The sequence below is a fragment of a genome, unplaced genomic scaffold, assembly GCF_019419815.1.
Source record: "Pyrus x bretschneideri cultivar Hongxiangsu unplaced genomic scaffold, Pyrus_bretschneideri_v1 Contig31, whole genome shotgun sequence".
In the NCBI taxonomy this organism is placed as follows: Eukaryota; Viridiplantae; Streptophyta; class Magnoliopsida; order Rosales; family Rosaceae; genus Pyrus; species Pyrus x bretschneideri.
This window is the reverse complement of record NW_025999624.1, coordinates 3,679,578-3,695,990: the sequence shown is the minus strand read 5'-3', so window position 1 is coordinate 3,695,990 and position 16,413 is coordinate 3,679,578. Positions and strand designations below refer to the sequence as shown.

General features: G+C 40.1%; 1 protein-coding gene across 1 annotated transcript; it reads left to right on the top strand.

The window, feature by feature from the left end:
• Positions 1 to 3,623: 3,623 nt before the first annotated feature.
• LOC103929539 (lysine--tRNA ligase) lies at positions 3,624 to 4,791 on the top strand. Its single transcript, XM_048590253.1, has 6 exons — positions 3,624 to 3,674; positions 3,942 to 4,085; positions 4,181 to 4,249; positions 4,329 to 4,472; positions 4,563 to 4,614; positions 4,775 to 4,791. The coding sequence occupies exons 1-6, from the start codon at positions 3,624 to 3,626 to the stop codon at positions 4,789 to 4,791; spliced, it is 477 nt and encodes a 158-aa protein (XP_048446210.1).
• The last annotated feature ends 11,622 nt before the right edge of the window (positions 4,792 to 16,413 follow it).

Sequence of the window (16,413 nt, the reverse complement as noted above, 5' to 3'; positions counted from 1 at the left end):
CATTCTAGAGGCCAAAAGGCATGACTTTGTAGCAGTAGGTGCCTCGTTCAATTATGAACATGGTTTACTCCTTGCCAGGCTTATGCATGGCTATTTGGTTGTAGCCAAAGTATGCATCCAAGAAATTGAACAGCTGGTTCTCGGAAGTTGAATATACTAGTAGATCGATTCAAGGAATTGGATAAGGATCCTTCGAGCATGCTTTGTTGAGGTCGGTGTAGTCTATGTAAACCCTCTATTTACCCTTCTATTTCTTTATTACTAGCACGACATGGCTAGCCAAGTTGAGTGTGCTACCTCTTCTATGAATCTGGCCTCCAGTAGCTTGCCGATTTCCACTTCAGTGATCGTCACTCGTTTGGGTGCGAAATATCTTATCTTTGGATCACCGGTTTGGTAGCGGGGTCGACGTGTAGCTTGTGGTAAGCTATCTTGGGGTTGATGCCGGGCATATCAAAAGGTGAGCATATGAAGATGTCACAATTTTCCCTAAGAAAAGCCTTGACTTCCTTATTTTCCTTCGGGCTTAGAAGTAAGTCGATTCTAGTAGTCTTCTCTGGCTATTGGGGATCAAGAATGATGTACTCGGCGTCCTCTTCAGGTTTCCATCTTGTTTCATCTGTTGGCGCATTGATTTGGGCACCATATTCTTAATCTGTCTGTTGTGATTGCTATTTGGTAACTTCGTAGTCTTTTTGGACCTCGGTAGCCTCTACGAGGATAAAGGTCTTCTTCTTTGACTCCTTCAGTACTTGGATAGTGCATCGTCGAGATGTGGCCTGGTCAGACTTGATTTCTTCGACTCCTAATCCCGGGATGCAAAATCAAATTTTTTGATACTTGACGGAGGTTTCAACGTCCAGCTTTATCGGCCAAGGTCACCCTAGAATCCCATTATAGGGAGATGGGTTGCTTACTATCGTGAACATCTGCTTTGAGAGGATTGGCGATGTTCTCACGTCAAGTGTAATGTTGCTGATGGCAATCGAGGTGTGTTCGTTGAATCCAGTAAGTACCTCCACTCAGCGTATGATCATGTTTCCTAGGCTCATCTTCTGAATTACTGAAAGGTGAAGTAGGTTAACTGCACTTTCATTGTCCACCATTATTATGTCGACTATAGAATGGGCTAGTTGGACAAATACCACTAGTGTGTTATCATGTGGGAAGTTGATGCCTTTAACATCTTGCTCGGTGAAGCCAATGATGGGTCCATGTTGGGTGTTGACTGCCTGGACCTTAAGACTAATAGAGCTCCTGAATCTTTCTTTTATTGGAGTTATTGGTGGCCCCCAACTGCTCGAATTTGGCGAAGATGCCATTGATCCAAATTATCTTGGTTGGTGGCTCTTCGTCTGCAATTGCATTCCTTCTAGGCTGCAATTGGCTTGTCCAAGTATATATCAACCTTGTCTTCTTTCACCAACTTCTTTAGGTAATTCTTCCAAGTGTAGCAGTCCTCAATTGTGTGACCTGGACCTCAATGGAATGCGCAATACTTGGTGTGTCCAACTTGGAGGTATCTCCCTTTGATTGCTTCGACAGTTTGAACCATGGTTCTTTCTTGATGTCGTGGAGGATTTGGTGGATTGGGATTAAGAACTTAGAGCAGTTCTTGGGCGTTGGGCCTCCTTTAGTTGGGGATCGATCCTTGCGCTTGGCCTCCTGCCTGCTTTTGTTGTTGTACTGCTTCTCATCCTCTTTCTTTTGAGCTACTGCTGATTTTTTTTTAGGGCGCTCAGGTGCCTTGTCTGCTCGTCGAGCCTCGTCCCAAAGTTCATGCTTCTCTGCCAGAGCGAATAAGTCTGCCAGAGTTAGATCTTTTTTCATGATCAATTTTCCGAATAGCGGGTGGTCTGCTAGAAGTCCTTTTTGGAAAGCTGCACTAGTTATTAAGTCGTTGCATCAGACTATCTTTGCCTTCTTTGCTTTGAACCTCTTTACATAGTCGGGAAGCGACTCCTCAGGGTTCTTCTTGACGTTGAACAAGTGGTCAAACTTCTTCTTGATCGAGTGATAGGATGAATACTCCTTGGTGAAAACCAAAAAAAACTCATTGAAAATCTAGATGGATTGTGGCGGCAGGGTGTGGAGCCAATCTTGCACCTCACCTTATAAAGTGGTGGCGAATATCTTGCACATAAGAGCGTCGTTGTTCCAATAAAGGATCATTGCACTTTGGTAGTGCTTTAGGTGCCTCTCCAGGTCTCCATCTCCTTTGAGGGATATGGAATATGGCATGTTGAACTTACGTGAAGGCTCTGCCTGCTCGATCTCGTCCATGAAGGGTGACCTACTTATGCTGGTCATGTCCCGTCGTAATGCCTTGTCAGTGACCTCATTGTGTTGGAAATCGAGCAATGTTCTAAAAAAACTGCCTAGGCCCTGGGCGGGTTGGAACCGAGGTGATTTCGTGCAAAACGGCTGGTAAAATCGAGGTGGCTCTAGGCGTGGCCTAGGCGGGCTAGGCGGCTCGGTGGTTTTTTTTTTTTTTTTGAAATTTTTTTATAGTCTATTTTCTAACCTGTGCTCTGCAGCTCTCTCTTACTCTAATTTCACAAACAAATACAAAACCAAGCCGTCATCACTTCTTCTTTCTACCCATTTCTCAAATTCTTCAATTCCTCATTTTCCTCCTATTTTCCATCTTATGTTGTTTTAAATTGTGAACTTGTTGTACATGTCATCCTACAATACTCCTTAATATGGTTATATGGCATATATGCTTAATATGTTTTTAAATTTTGGACTTGTTGGACACTCTTTTGCATTTTATCATATAAGTATAATTTTTTGTAAGTGTCAATATGCACTTATTTACAAGATATACAAGAAATTTACCTAAATCCGCCCAGGCCGCCTAGGCGCTATGCGCCAGCCCGCCACCCCGCTAGCGCTTAGCGTTTTTTAGAACCTTGAAATCGAACAATCGCTTGGTCAAGAGCCTCTCTACTTCTTCTTGAATTTGCCTTTGTTAGGGTAGCAAAGTTTCCGGTTGCCCTCGGTAGTGGACCTGTTGGTCTAGGCTGCTCTTCCATATGTTCAGCTCGTCTATGTTGCAGTCGCAGGTGCATGAGCTACGTTCCTAGCAGGCGAGCGAATTACTCGCAGGCTGCCGGTTGAACTTGAGCCGGATTGAGTGACTACTTCTCTCCATCCATCATGCTGTCTACTCCGATGTGAGGTGGAAGATGCTCCTTGCAGGCCCAGTTGCAAAAGAACACTTCACCTAGAAGGTTGTTCATGTTGATTATCGGAGTATGGCCCCAGCCGTGTATATTTCCTTGTTCCTTTCCCGTTGAGAGTACTTGATTTGTTTGTTAATATATTAACTCTAAAATAGGGATGGTCAAGGAACTAACTGGTGGATATAAAATCAAGTATCATTCGAATGGGCTCGACAAGGATCCAATTGAGATTGACTTTACTCCTCCTTTCAGGTCCGTAAACTATATTTTGGTCATGCATATTACAGCTTAAACATATGTTAAGAAACTTATTTGGTGGTTTTAACTGTAACTGCTGCAGAAGGATCGACATGGTTGAGGAATTAAATAAGATTGCAGGTCTCAAGATAAATCCAGAGGATCTCTCCAGTGCGGAAGCTAACCAATATCTAAAGGATGTGTGCAAGAAGTTTGATATCAAATGTTCCCCTCCTGAAACAACAACTCGTCTGTTAGACAAGGTAACTCATTGTCTTCTTCCTCCCATATATTCTTTAAAATCAAGTACATGAATCAGGATACTATCTCTGGTTTTATGTGGTGGCGGGGAATGACGTTACACTCAATGCAATGTTATGCTTTTCTCAAATTTACGTTTTCTTTCCCTTTGTCAGTTAAGAAAAACCTAGTCGCTTGGAATCTTAATGTGTGATGGATATGAAAAATGAATCGTGCATCAGTTTTTACTTTTTGGTTCATTTTCTATTTTTGCAGCTTGTGGGGCACTTTTTGGAAGTGACGTGTGTAAATCCTGCGTTTGTCATTAACCATCCTGAGATAATGAGTCCTTTAGCAAAGTGGCATCGATCGAAACCTGGCCTGAATGAACGTTATGAATTGTTTGTCAACAAGCATGAAGTACGTCTACCAACTTGAGGATTTGAATGATTTCTTTATTGGCTACCTTTTTCTCTGTCATTAAGCCTGTTTACGATTTTCATTTGCTTTCCAGCTTGCCAAATGCATACACAGAATTGAATGATCCTGTGGTACAACGCCAACGATTTGCTGATCAACTCAAGGTATCACTTAATTGTTCAGTTATGGTACCTTATTAAACAATGTTTGCAGAAATCTAATGATATATGGTTTTGGGTTCAGGACCGACAATCAGGTGATGATGAAGCAATGGCTTTGGACGAAGCATTTTGTAGAGCTCTTGAGTACGGGTTATCTCCAACTGGTGGTTGGGGTTTGGGCGTTGATCGGCTCTGTATGTTGCTAACTGATTCACAAAATATTAAGGTTTCTCTCTCTCTCTCTCTCTCTCTCTCTCTCTCTTGTATTTGTTTCGTGTGAGCTGTTTCTCACTGTCTATTGTTTGTGGTTGGACAGGAAGTTCTACTCTTCCCGGCTATGAAACCACAGGATGAGCCTTCTGCTAAAGGTACTAACTTCTTTTGGAATAACTTTCCTCGAATAAATTTATAAAACTTTCTTGTGGACCTGAATTCTTCTTCTGTTTTATGCTATGTTGCAGAACATTGTATGTTTGATTTGCATAAGCACATTTGGATCTCTAACTGTAGTTCTTTTGCATTGTTCAGCCACTTTAGGTGCTTGAGATTATTGGCATGCATCGCTCAATTTTTGTAGCATTCATCGGACTTCAATCGGTGGTCTTATCAATGCCTGGTGTACCGTTTTGGTTTTATTTTTTACCGTTATATCTAAAGTGTTTTCGTGTAGAGCTATAGTTGTCTGACTATTCATACACTTGCATTATATGTCTCTGTTGTGTTTAGTTTCTTTTGAATAAGGATCTGTTACAACTGAAAAGAAAAAGTCTCTCACCATCTGTTGGTTTGGTTCGTTCATTTGCTATCATTAAAAAATTTGTGGTGAAAAAATTTGGAATAAAATTTATTAAAAAACAAATTGAGAGACAAATTCGTACCTTTAATTTTCTTCCAATTCGGTCACAAACCTACAACAAACAAAATTACTTAATTACACAATCAAACAAAAAATTTAACAAATAAAAAAACCTTAAATTAATTGGGAGAGGGATGACGAGATATGGGTGATGAGTTGGGTATGAGAATGGTTGAGAGAGAGAGAGAGAGAGAGAGTAGAAATATGGCAGAGAAGAAGAGAGTTGTTGGGGAAAGAAAGAAGAAGGGAGAAGCAGAATGAAAAGGAAGGCCACGCGGCCTGTTTTAACGAATTGGGTTTGCTCGACGAAATGGTTCGTCTGGTAACCTCACCTATGTCGTCGAGCAAAGAATCGTCATCTGGTACACAAACAAAAAATGGTCACAAAAAAAAAAGGATGGTTTGTCGGGCGAAGTCATTTTATCCTACGAATTTGTTCTTTTGTCAGTCAAAAGGTCGCATAATACTCACCAATTTTTCACTTGGCAAGAAAACTTTGCCCGATGAAGAATAGTTTGCCCGTCGAAATGTTTCGTCACCTAAATTCTCCGAAAAAAAATAAAAAACATTGACCACTTTTGTCCGATCAAATTTTTTTGTCTGTCGAGTAAAGTTTCTTTGCCCCACGATATTTCGTCGGACAAATAATTTTTAGTAAAGATTTATAAATTGTCAAAAAAGTTTATATAAATTGTCAAAAAAATAATTTTTACTGCTATGACGACCCGTCCCGAATTATAATATGTATTATTCTAGAAAGCATGGAAAAGACGATTTTACCCTTGAGTGTTGGGTTGTGAAGGTATGCATGGGCTAAGAAAAATAGACCAATTATTTCATTTCCTTTTTTTTTTTTTTTGACCCAATTGAAATTTGGGGTTGTTTTGGATGATTTTCTTAGCCTATAATTGGTGGCCCAATTAGAGCTTAAGGATTTTTATATGTGTATACCCAATCCGGATCAAGACACACACACTCACACATGTGCAATCTTTACCTGTCACTCTCTTTCTTGAACACTTTTTCCGTCTGTACAGTTCGTACGCACACGCACCCAACTAGCTTCATTGTGCACGGATCGAGATAGTGGAGACCATTTCCAAGTTCCTTGCAAGCTCAGGAGTAGAGCTATACCTTTAGTTTGGAGGATGGACCTCGAGAACTCGAGAACCAAGGAGTTCCGACGAGGTGTCCTGTTACTCCATCGTTTCACGGAGTTTTAAAGTTCTAGGGAGTCCTAAAGTAACTTCATGAAGCTTATAGAGAAGTTTTGGAAGGATTTTGGACATCGAGACACCCAAGTTTGTCGAGTTGCAGGGTTGGCCGAGCTATTGAGATTTTTCCGGCCAAATTCTGTTGGTTTTAGGACTCCAAAGTGAAATCGGCGAGTGCAGAGGTGACCGGCGCCGGACTCCGGCAAACCAATGAAGGAGAAAGGGAATATTCCGTCAACTTTGACGGAATATTACTAACGGTGTCAGGTGAGACATTTACAGAGGACGAGCGCAGTCAGGTGAGGCTCAGGGGTTATGACCCTGCCACATATTAATGAGTGGGCTTTTGGTTTTCAGTATATATATTCTTGGTATTTTTCCCATAAACTTATTTAAATGGACTTATGTTTTGAAATGCCATGCCAAATATTTTATACTTAGAATATGCATTTAGTAGTTGCACATATTTATGTTTGATGCTGCAAAAGCTCAGGTAAATGCCAGGTGAGTTTAGAGATTGCAGATGTGAGTTGCATGATTATGTTGAGATGTGTTATAGCTCATAAACATGCACCCTGGTGTTAATGATCCTGCCCGTAGTCAGGGCACAGTCCTTCACATGATGTTCACCTCTCGCACTATACGCTCACCTTGGATCCAAGTTAGGTGCACAGTCCTGTCGTACAGACCATTATAGGTGGTTCCGACTTGTAGGTGACCCGCGATCATTCGCACAGTCTTCACGTGATCGTAGCACTTGAGCGTATTTATTTACGCCCAGTCCTGTCGTATAGACCACTTTAGGTGGTTCGACTCATGTGCAAGCATACTTGTTGAGCTATTGGTTCAGCCATACAGGTCATATTAAGTGACTTCGGCTGACATATCATTTGCATTGATTTACATTACCTGGCTTACATATTTTATGCTAAGCTATTTGATATGGCATATATGTGGATTTTGTTATTCTATGCATGGTTTTGATATGCGTATGTATTCAATTTTCTAGGAAATCATACAAGTTTATAGCGAGGGGTTATTACCTTCGACAAGTGAAATGGTTTTGAAAAGCTTTGTTTTTGCCCACTCATACTTTCTGTTTTGCGCCCCTCCAGATTTTAGGTAGGAATGCTTGTTGGTGGCTTACAAGCAATTGACGGCGGTTCTAACAGATTATCACTAATGTAGGACCACCTCTGGTATTGTATAATTAGTACTTGTCCTATTGGACTGCACTTAGGCTACCTATGCTCTGATTATGGCGTATCACACTTAAATATCGGGATTTGCACTTATTTTTGCTTTATGTAAATTAGCTAGCTTGGTTCTTAGTTACTCGCATTTCCTTTTATCAATATCCTTTCCGCACTGCGCACATGGCTACGTCACCCTCACATGACGGCTAGCATGTCTTGATTTTGGTCGGGGTGTGTCAGTTTGGTATCAGAGCCTAGGTTTGGCAGTCCTGCATATCTTGTATTCTAATTATTTTGGTGTCTTCTGTCAGAACTATGTCGCCTCATAGAGAGCCACATTCCTCGGCTGAGTCTAGTTTCCTTGATATTGCTAAGTTAAGGGAAGTTATAGCCAATGCTATTTAGTCTTCGCTTCGCCCTTCCAAAAGGACTCCCATGAAGACTATGTATAATCTGAAGTTGGATAAGTTTATGGGTAATGAAGGACATAAGGGAGTTGAGCGGTGGCTTAATCATCTTGAGAAGACATTCCATTTGATGCAAAGACAGGGAAATCTCCCTAAGGATAAGTGGGTTAAGATGACTACCAGGTTTTTAGGTCAAGAGCATGCATCTTGGTGGAGACAAGAGTCTTATCAGTTATCACCAGAGGAAGCTGCTGATTAGGAAGTTTTTAAACAGTTATTTTAGAAGAGATTTATTCCTCCAAAGCATATAAATCGCAAGAAGCAAGAATTTACGCACCTGAAACAAGGAAAGATGACAGCTAATAAGTACTACAGGAGGTTTACTAATTTGTCTTGCTATCACCCCAGAGGTTGCTGCTAATCCAGTAGAGATGCTCTGTCGTTTTAGGTTGGGTACTAGAAAGAAGTGGCGTTTTATGGCAACCACAACTCCATGTGCTAATTACCAGGAGTTTTATGAGATTTTGCTTTGAATTAAAGAACCAGAAGAAAAATGATAAAGATAAGGGCCAATCATCTCAAGGACATCGTAAGACTCAAAGTTTTAAGAGAAGTGGTGCTAGTTCCAATTCTTCTAGTGGGGGTTTGAGTTTCACAAGGCAGAGAAGGGGTGGGAGATTTTCTGGAGGTCTTCGTTTTCTGAGACAGATGGATTCTGGTAGCACTGGTGCTCCCTTATGTCGCATTTGTAATAATAGACATTTTGGGGAGTGTAAGCGAGGCAGCAGCGGATGCTAGACTTGTGGGAAAATGGGGCATAGGGCTATTCATTGTCCACAGTACCAGCAGAAGCCCCATCCGCCTTCATTACCACCACCAGTTCCGATCCAGCAGGTTCCAGAACCTAGTAGTTGTGCCCAGACTGGTCGTGGGGGCGCTTATCAGTATCAGGGTGATGTAGCTCCTTGTTCTGCAGGCAGTATCAGTATTCGCATGATCCATATTATCAGAGTGGTTACCCTCAGTATCTTGGAGGTTGTACGTCGTATCCTCCTTATTCAACTGGTGGGTCTCAATGGTATCCTGGAGGACAATCCTAGCACATGGGGGTTGCTTCTAGTAGTACAGGACCATCAAGGCAACCTAATCAGCCAAGTCAGGGGCGTAGTGTGCAAGGACGTGGTAATCAAGCTAACAGAGGTCGAGGAGGACGACAGCAGGCTTAGGGACGTATTCACCACATTACACTACAGGATGCTCAGAATAATCCTGATTTGATCATGGGTACGTTGAATATTCTTAGTCATTTTGCTAGAGTATTAATTGATTGTGGTGCTACGTATTCTATTATTTCTCATATGTTTACTCAGACGACACAACCTCATGCTACACCTCTTGGGTATGATTTGGAGTTTTCAATGCCTAGAAGGGAGACATATTATGTTAGTTGTGTATATCCAAGATGTCCCGTGTTCGTAGAGGATGTTGTTATGCTAGCTGACCTCATCCCGTTAGATATTGTTATTTTAATGTTATTTTGGGCACAGATTGGTTACATTACAATTGTGCCATATGGGAAGACAGTCACGTTTCATCATCTTGGGTTACCTGAGGTTACATTCGTGGGCGATCGTGGTGGGGTGAGGCATGGTGTTATTTCTGCCATAAGGGCTAAAAGATTATTAAAGAAAGGTTATCAAGGATATTTGGCTCATATGGTGTTGAATGATAATGTTCCGAATAGTGTGGAGGATGTACGAGCAGTCAGGCATTTTCCTGATGTATTCCCTAATGATTTACCTGGATTGCTTGCTAGATCAAGACGTGGAGTTCACTATCGATTTACTTCCAGGTACAGATCCTATATCTTTAACTCCTTATCGAATGGCTCCTGCTGAATTGAGAGAATTGAAAATTCAATTAAATGAACTAGTTGATAAGGGTTTTATTCAACCTAGTATTTCGCCCTAGGGAGCTCCAGTTTTATTTGTACGGAAGAAAGATGGGACTTTGAGACTATGTATTGATTATCGGCAGTTGAATCAGGTAACAATTAAAAACCATTATCCGTTGCCGCGTATAGATGATTTATTTGATCAACTTCGGGGCACCTATGTGTTTTCTAAGATTGATTTGAGGTCTGGTTACTATCAATTGAAGATTAAAAATGAGGATGTTCCTAAAACAGCTTTTAGGACTCGATATGGTCATTATGAGTTTCTTGTGATGCCATTCGGATTAACTAATGCACTTATGGATTTGATGAATTGAGTATTCCAACCATATCTAGATAATTTGTCATTATCTTTATTGACGATATTCTGGTGTACTCTAAGTCTAAAGCGGAGCATGTTCAACATCTCACTTTGGTGTTGAAGAAATTGAGGGAACATCAATTGTATGCTAAGTTTAGCAAATGCCAATTTTGGTTAGATCAAGTGGCATTTTTGGGACATGTTATATCTGCCCAAGGTATTCAGGTGGACCCTCAAAAGGTAGCAACCGTTGAGAATTGGGAACAGGCCACGAACCATCACGAAGGTATGGAGTTTCCTTGGTCTAGCAGATTATTATAGACGGTTTGTTAAAGATTTTTCAGTCATTGCATTACCACTGACGAGATTGACTAGAAATGATGTTAAATTTGAGTGGGACGATAATTGTGAGCAGAGTTTTCAGATGATAATAGTAATATTGAGATTTATAGTGATGCTTCCTTGAATGGTCTAGGTTATGTGTTGATGCAGCATGGTAGGGTGATCACTTATGCTTCGCGACAATTGAACCCTCATGAGATGAATTATCCTACTCATGATCTTAAATTAGCAGCCATTATTTTTGCCTTGAAGATTCAGAGACATTATCTTTATGGTGAAAAATGTAAGATTTTTACGGATCATAAAAGTCTTCAGTATCGTTTCACTCAGAGGGATCTTAATCTTCGACAACGAAGATGGATTGAATTGTACAGTGATTATGATTGCACGATTGATTATCACCCTGGTCATGCAAATGTGATGGTAGACGCACTTAGTAGGAAGTCTCAAGACTGATTTAATGCTTTATATGCTTGTTGTATCCCTCTTCTTGCAGATTTGAGATCCACTGGAATGAAGTTAGGAGTAAAGATCAAGAGGAAGCTTTACTTGCTAGTTTCTAAGTCAGATAAATTTTAATTGATCGTATGCTCGAGGCTCAGATGAATGATGAAGAAACCCAAGAGTTAATTCAGGCTATTTCACGGGGGAAAAAGAAAGATCTTAGAGTTCAGGAGTCTGATGGTATGCTTATGCAAGAGAGACGAATGTACGTGCCGAATAATGCTGAATTAAAGAAAGAAATTCTTGATGAAGTGCATGTAAACGTTTATGCAATGCATCCTAGAGTTACTAAAATGTATCATACCATTCAACCATTTTATTATTGGCCTGGTATGAAAAGAGAAATTGTTGAATATGTGAGTAGGTGTGCCATTTGTCAGTAGGTTAAAGCAGAAAGGAAAAAGCCATTTGGATTGATGCAGCCACTTCCCATACCACAGTGGAAATGGGAAGATATCACCATGGATTTCGTGTATAAACTTCCTCGTACACGAAATGGTTATGATGGTATTTGGGTGATAGTGGATCGGCTTACTAAATCAGCGTACTTTATTCCAGTAAGGGAGAAATATTCTTTAAGCTGATTAGCTGAATTGTTTATATCGAAGATTGTTAAATACCATGGGGTTCTGGTTAGTATCATTTCGGATTGGGATCCTAGGTTCACTTCTAAGTTTTGGGTGGCATTTCAAGAGGCTCTTGGTTCGAGGTTACTCTATAGTACGGCATATCATCCTCAAACAGACAGGCAATCTAAGAGGACTATTCAGACATTAGAGGATATGCTGAGATCTTCGGTATTGCAGTTTAGTGATGCTTGGCATAAACGTTTAGATTTGATGGAATTCGCCTACAATAACAACTACCATTCGAGCATTGGTATGTCACTTTTTGAGGCACTTTATGGTAAGTCTTGTCATTGGTGGGCCCTGAGATTATAGATGAGACTACTCAGAATATTCAAGTAATTAAGTTTAACTTGAAAGCGGCCCAGGATCAACAAAAGAGTCTAGCAGACAAGCATGCCACTGATCAAGTGTATAAAGTTGGTGATTGGGTATTTTTAAAGTTATCAACGTGGAAGGTGTAGTGCGGTTCAGGAAAAATGATAAGTTAAGACCTAGGTACATCGGACCGTATCAGATCACCAAGCGAGTCGGTGAAGTTACTTACAGGCTTGGGTTGCCTCCATAGTTATCTAAAGTGCACGATGTTTTTCATGTTTCCATGCTTCGTCATTATGTCTCAGATCCATCACATGTGATACCTCCTCAACCATTGGAAATTAATCCAGATTTAACTTATGATGAGGAGTCAGTGACGATTTTAGATTGGAAAGACAAGGTTTTGAGGAATAAAACCGTGCACTTAGTGAAAGCTTTGTGGAGAAATCACTCGGTGGAGGAAGCTAACTGGGAGATGGAAGATCGTATGAGGGATTTGTATCCACGCTTGTTTTATGATTATTTGTGGATTGTTATGTTATTGTATGAAATTTCGAGGACAAAATTTTTCTTAAGAGGGGTAGGTTATGACGACCCGTCTCGAATTATAATATGTATTATTCCAGAAATCGTGGAAAAGACGATTTTACCCTTGAGCGTTGGGTTGTGAAGGTATGCATAAGCAAAGAAAAATGGATCAATTATCTCATTTCCTTCTTTTTTGGGACCCAATTGAAATTTGGGGTTGTTTTGGATGATTTTCTTAGCTTATAATTGGTGGCCCAATTAGAGCTTAAAGATTTTTATGTGTATACCTAATCCGGATCAAGACACACACACTCACACACGTGCAACCTTCATCTGTCACTCTCTTTCTCGAACCCTCTTTCCGTCCGTATGCACACGCACCCAACTAGCTTCATCTTGCACGAATCGAGATAGTGGAGACCATTTCCAAGTTCCTTGCAAGATCAGGAGCAGAGCTATACCCTTAGTTTGGAGGATAGACCTCGGGAACTTAAGAACCAGGGAGTTCCGACGAGGTGTCCTGTTACTCCATCGTAATTGAGGGTGTTTCACGAAGTTTTAAAGTTTCAGGGAGTCTTAAAGCAACTTCACGAAGCTTATAGAGAAGTTTTGGAAGGATTTTGGACGTTGGGACACTCGAGTTTGTCGAGTTACAAGGTTAGCCAAGCTATTGAGATTTTTCCGGCCAAATTCCGTTTGTTTTAGGACTCCAAAGTGAAACCGGCGAGTGCAGAGGTGGTCGGTGCCGGACTCCAGCAAACCAAGGAAGGAGAAAGGGAATATTCCGTCAACTTTGACGGAATATTACTAACGGCGTCAGGTGAGACGTTTCCAGAGGACGAGCGCAGTTAGGCGAGGCTCGAAGGTTACGACCCTGCCACTATATCAGTGAGTGGGCTTTTGGTTTTCAGTATATATATGCTTGGTATTTTTTCCAGAAACTCATTTAAATGGACTTATGTTTTGAAATGCTATACCAAATATTTATACTTAGAATATGCATTTAGTAGTTGCACATATTTATGTTTGACGCTGCAGAAGCTCAGGTAAGTGCCAAGTAAGTTTATAGATTGCAGATGTGAGTTGCATGATTATGTTGAGATGTATTATAGCTCATAAACCTGCACCTTGGTGTTAGTGCTCCCGCCCGTGGTCAGGGCACAGTCCTTCACGTAATGTTCACCTCCCGCACCATACGTTCACCTTTGATCCAAGTTAAGTGCACAGTCATGTCGTACAGACCACTATAGGCGGTTCCGACTTGTAGGTGACCCGTGATCATAGCACTTGAGCGTATTTATTTACACCCAATCATGTCGTACAGACCACTTTAGGTGGTTCCGACTCATGTGCAGGCATACTTGTTGAGCTATTGGTTCAGTTGTACATGTCATATTAAGTGACTCCAGCTGACATATCATTTGCATTGATTTATATTACCTGGCTTACATATTTCATGCTGAGATATGTGGATTTTGCTATTCTGAGCATGGTTTTGATATACGTATGTATTCTATTTTCTAGGAAATCATACAGGTTTTATAGTAAGGGGTTATTACCTTTGATAAGTGAAATGGTTTTGAAAGCTTTGTTTTTGCCCACTCACACTTTCTGTTTTGCTCCCCTCCAGGTTTTAGGTAGGAGTGCTTACTGGTGGCTTACGAGGAATTGACGGCGGTTCTGACAGAGTATCACTAATGTAGGACCACCTATGGTATTGTATAATTAGTACTTGTCCTGTTGGACTGCACTTAGGCTACCTATGCTCTGATTATGGCGTATCACACTTAAATATTGGGATTTGCACTTATTTTTGCTTTGTGTAAATTAGCTAGCTTGGTTCTTAGTTACTCGCATTTCTTTTTATCAATATCCTTTCCGCACTGCACACATGGCTACGTCACCCTCACATGACGGCCAGTAAGCCTTGATTTTAGTCGGGGTGTGTCAACTGTAACGTTATGTGCCAGTTATAGAATTTCATATGAATAAAAGCTTACACATGACGTTACATGATTGACACAAAATGCTACAATGACATTGTACTCATGTATATAAGTCCTTATGCGTAGGTGCTCACAAACAAAATGAAGATATACAAAATTGTTAGAGTACTAGTTCTATATCCAACGTCTAATAGGTCTTCAATACAAGTAAGGTTAGAATTCAATTAAGAACTATTGCTTTGTCACTAAGAAAAACTAATATCTGGCTGCTTAAGAATTAAGGGCTTCTAATACTATCTTATTCGTGACTAGACATTAGTGGATTAATCTTAACCCTAAGGACATTATGATAGGAAGACTCATTAGAGTTAAGCTAAATACAAGACTAAAGTCTCTACACACACCATGAAATATAACTCAGAATACCGCCCCATTAAATTCAGTGTTACCGAGCAGTGAATGCGCATAACAACTTGGCCAATTAACATGTTTTTAGGACTATGATCTGTTTTGCATCTTCTAAGCAGCCTGCACTAGTTTGAGCGGAATAGGAATTCTTATCCGGATCCTCATTGTGAGGATCCTAAGGATCAATTCAACTTCATCATATCCGTTTATAAGTCATTCTGCGGTTAGAAATTATTTTGAATTTTTTTATTTAAAATTGAACATAAACAATGCCCAACAAAAAATAGTTGCATGATGTACGATAAACAGCTAAAATGAATTGATCCCGAAGATCCTCACAAAAGGATCCTCATCCAGTTTGAGCCTATGCCGCATAATTATCTTTTTCTCATGCCATGTCGACGTCAAAAACATAATTATAAATGTCTAGCAAAAATGACAAGGATCTAAAAAGTAGGATACCGAATTTTGTATTGAAAACCCTAATGGCTAATGTGATGAAAGACCTTGGGTTAGGCCGGTAGAAAATTCAGCGGTCACAATCCATATAAAGTCACGAGCGGAATGAAATCAGGTGGATTCACCTCTCAAGTTGTTTCAGTTTTTCAGATGGGACCAATAGTTTGGTCACAGTATTCGATTCTCATAGGTGGAGCTGAAAGTGACGTTGCATTGCATGCCAAAATACTTTCTGGCTATCACACCGTCACCAAACATTGAATGATTCGAAAAATAAATGATTAAGTTTTATATATAAATAAAATTAACGGTTAAGTTTTACACAAATTAACGGTTAAGTTTTATGTGAAAATAGAGTTTAATGAATTTTTACAATGGTTAATCTTGCATCGTACAACCAACCATTTGTATATATGAGTATGAACGGGAGGAGAAGCTTGACCAAGTGAAAAACGAAATGATAAAAGAAAATGATGGAAACACCTGGAATTTCGAAAAGCCATTTGAGATATTAATATCTCCATAGATGCCCAGATAGTAATGTGCACTTGCTGTCGGTTGGCTGTTCATCAACTTTTTATATCTGTTTTTTCTATACGTTTCCTTCAATATCTGTAATTCAACCAAAACAAATCTAATAATATTAAAATTGGTGGTAGGATTGGAGATATATTTTTAATATGCCCAAAACACTGCGGATACATCATGTGTTATTATAAAAGTAGAGGAAAACTTCTTTTTTTACCAATGTTCTTCTACTTGTATAATGACATATAGCGTATATGTTGTGTTCCAAGCACACTAAAAAACCTCTTGTAAGATTGTACGCAAGAGTTCGTGGTCAGATTAAATTCTTAACTTTTAAATCGGTTTTCCTTTTTTTTTTTTTTTTTTTTTCCTTCTTTGTAGCAGCTGAAATAATGTACTCTTAACAAAATGTAGCTGATTGCAATATGTTCAGAAATTGAATTTTGGAAAAAAGTTTTGTTTCTACCAGTTGCTCGGCCGGAGTTGGCCAGCGTTAATGGTCGATTGGAGTTGGCCGGGAATGGTGGTCGTTGAAGGAGAATCTCGTCAGACTTGTTGTTTATATATTGTTCGAGTTGCA

Bases quoted from the DNA above. Each gene is read 5' to 3' on its own strand.
- LOC103929539 (XM_048590253.1), top strand. From the start codon at position 3,624: ATGTGTGCAAGAAGTTTGATATCAAATGTTCCCCTCCTGAAACAACAA. The intron at 3,675-3,941 runs GTCTGTTAGACA...CTATTTTTGCAG, and splicing joins CCCTCCTGAAACAACAACTC to CTTGTGGGGCACTTTTTGGA. The intron at 4,250-4,328 runs GTATCACTTAAT...TTTTGGGTTCAG, and splicing joins GATTTGCTGATCAACTCAAG to GACCGACAATCAGGTGATGA.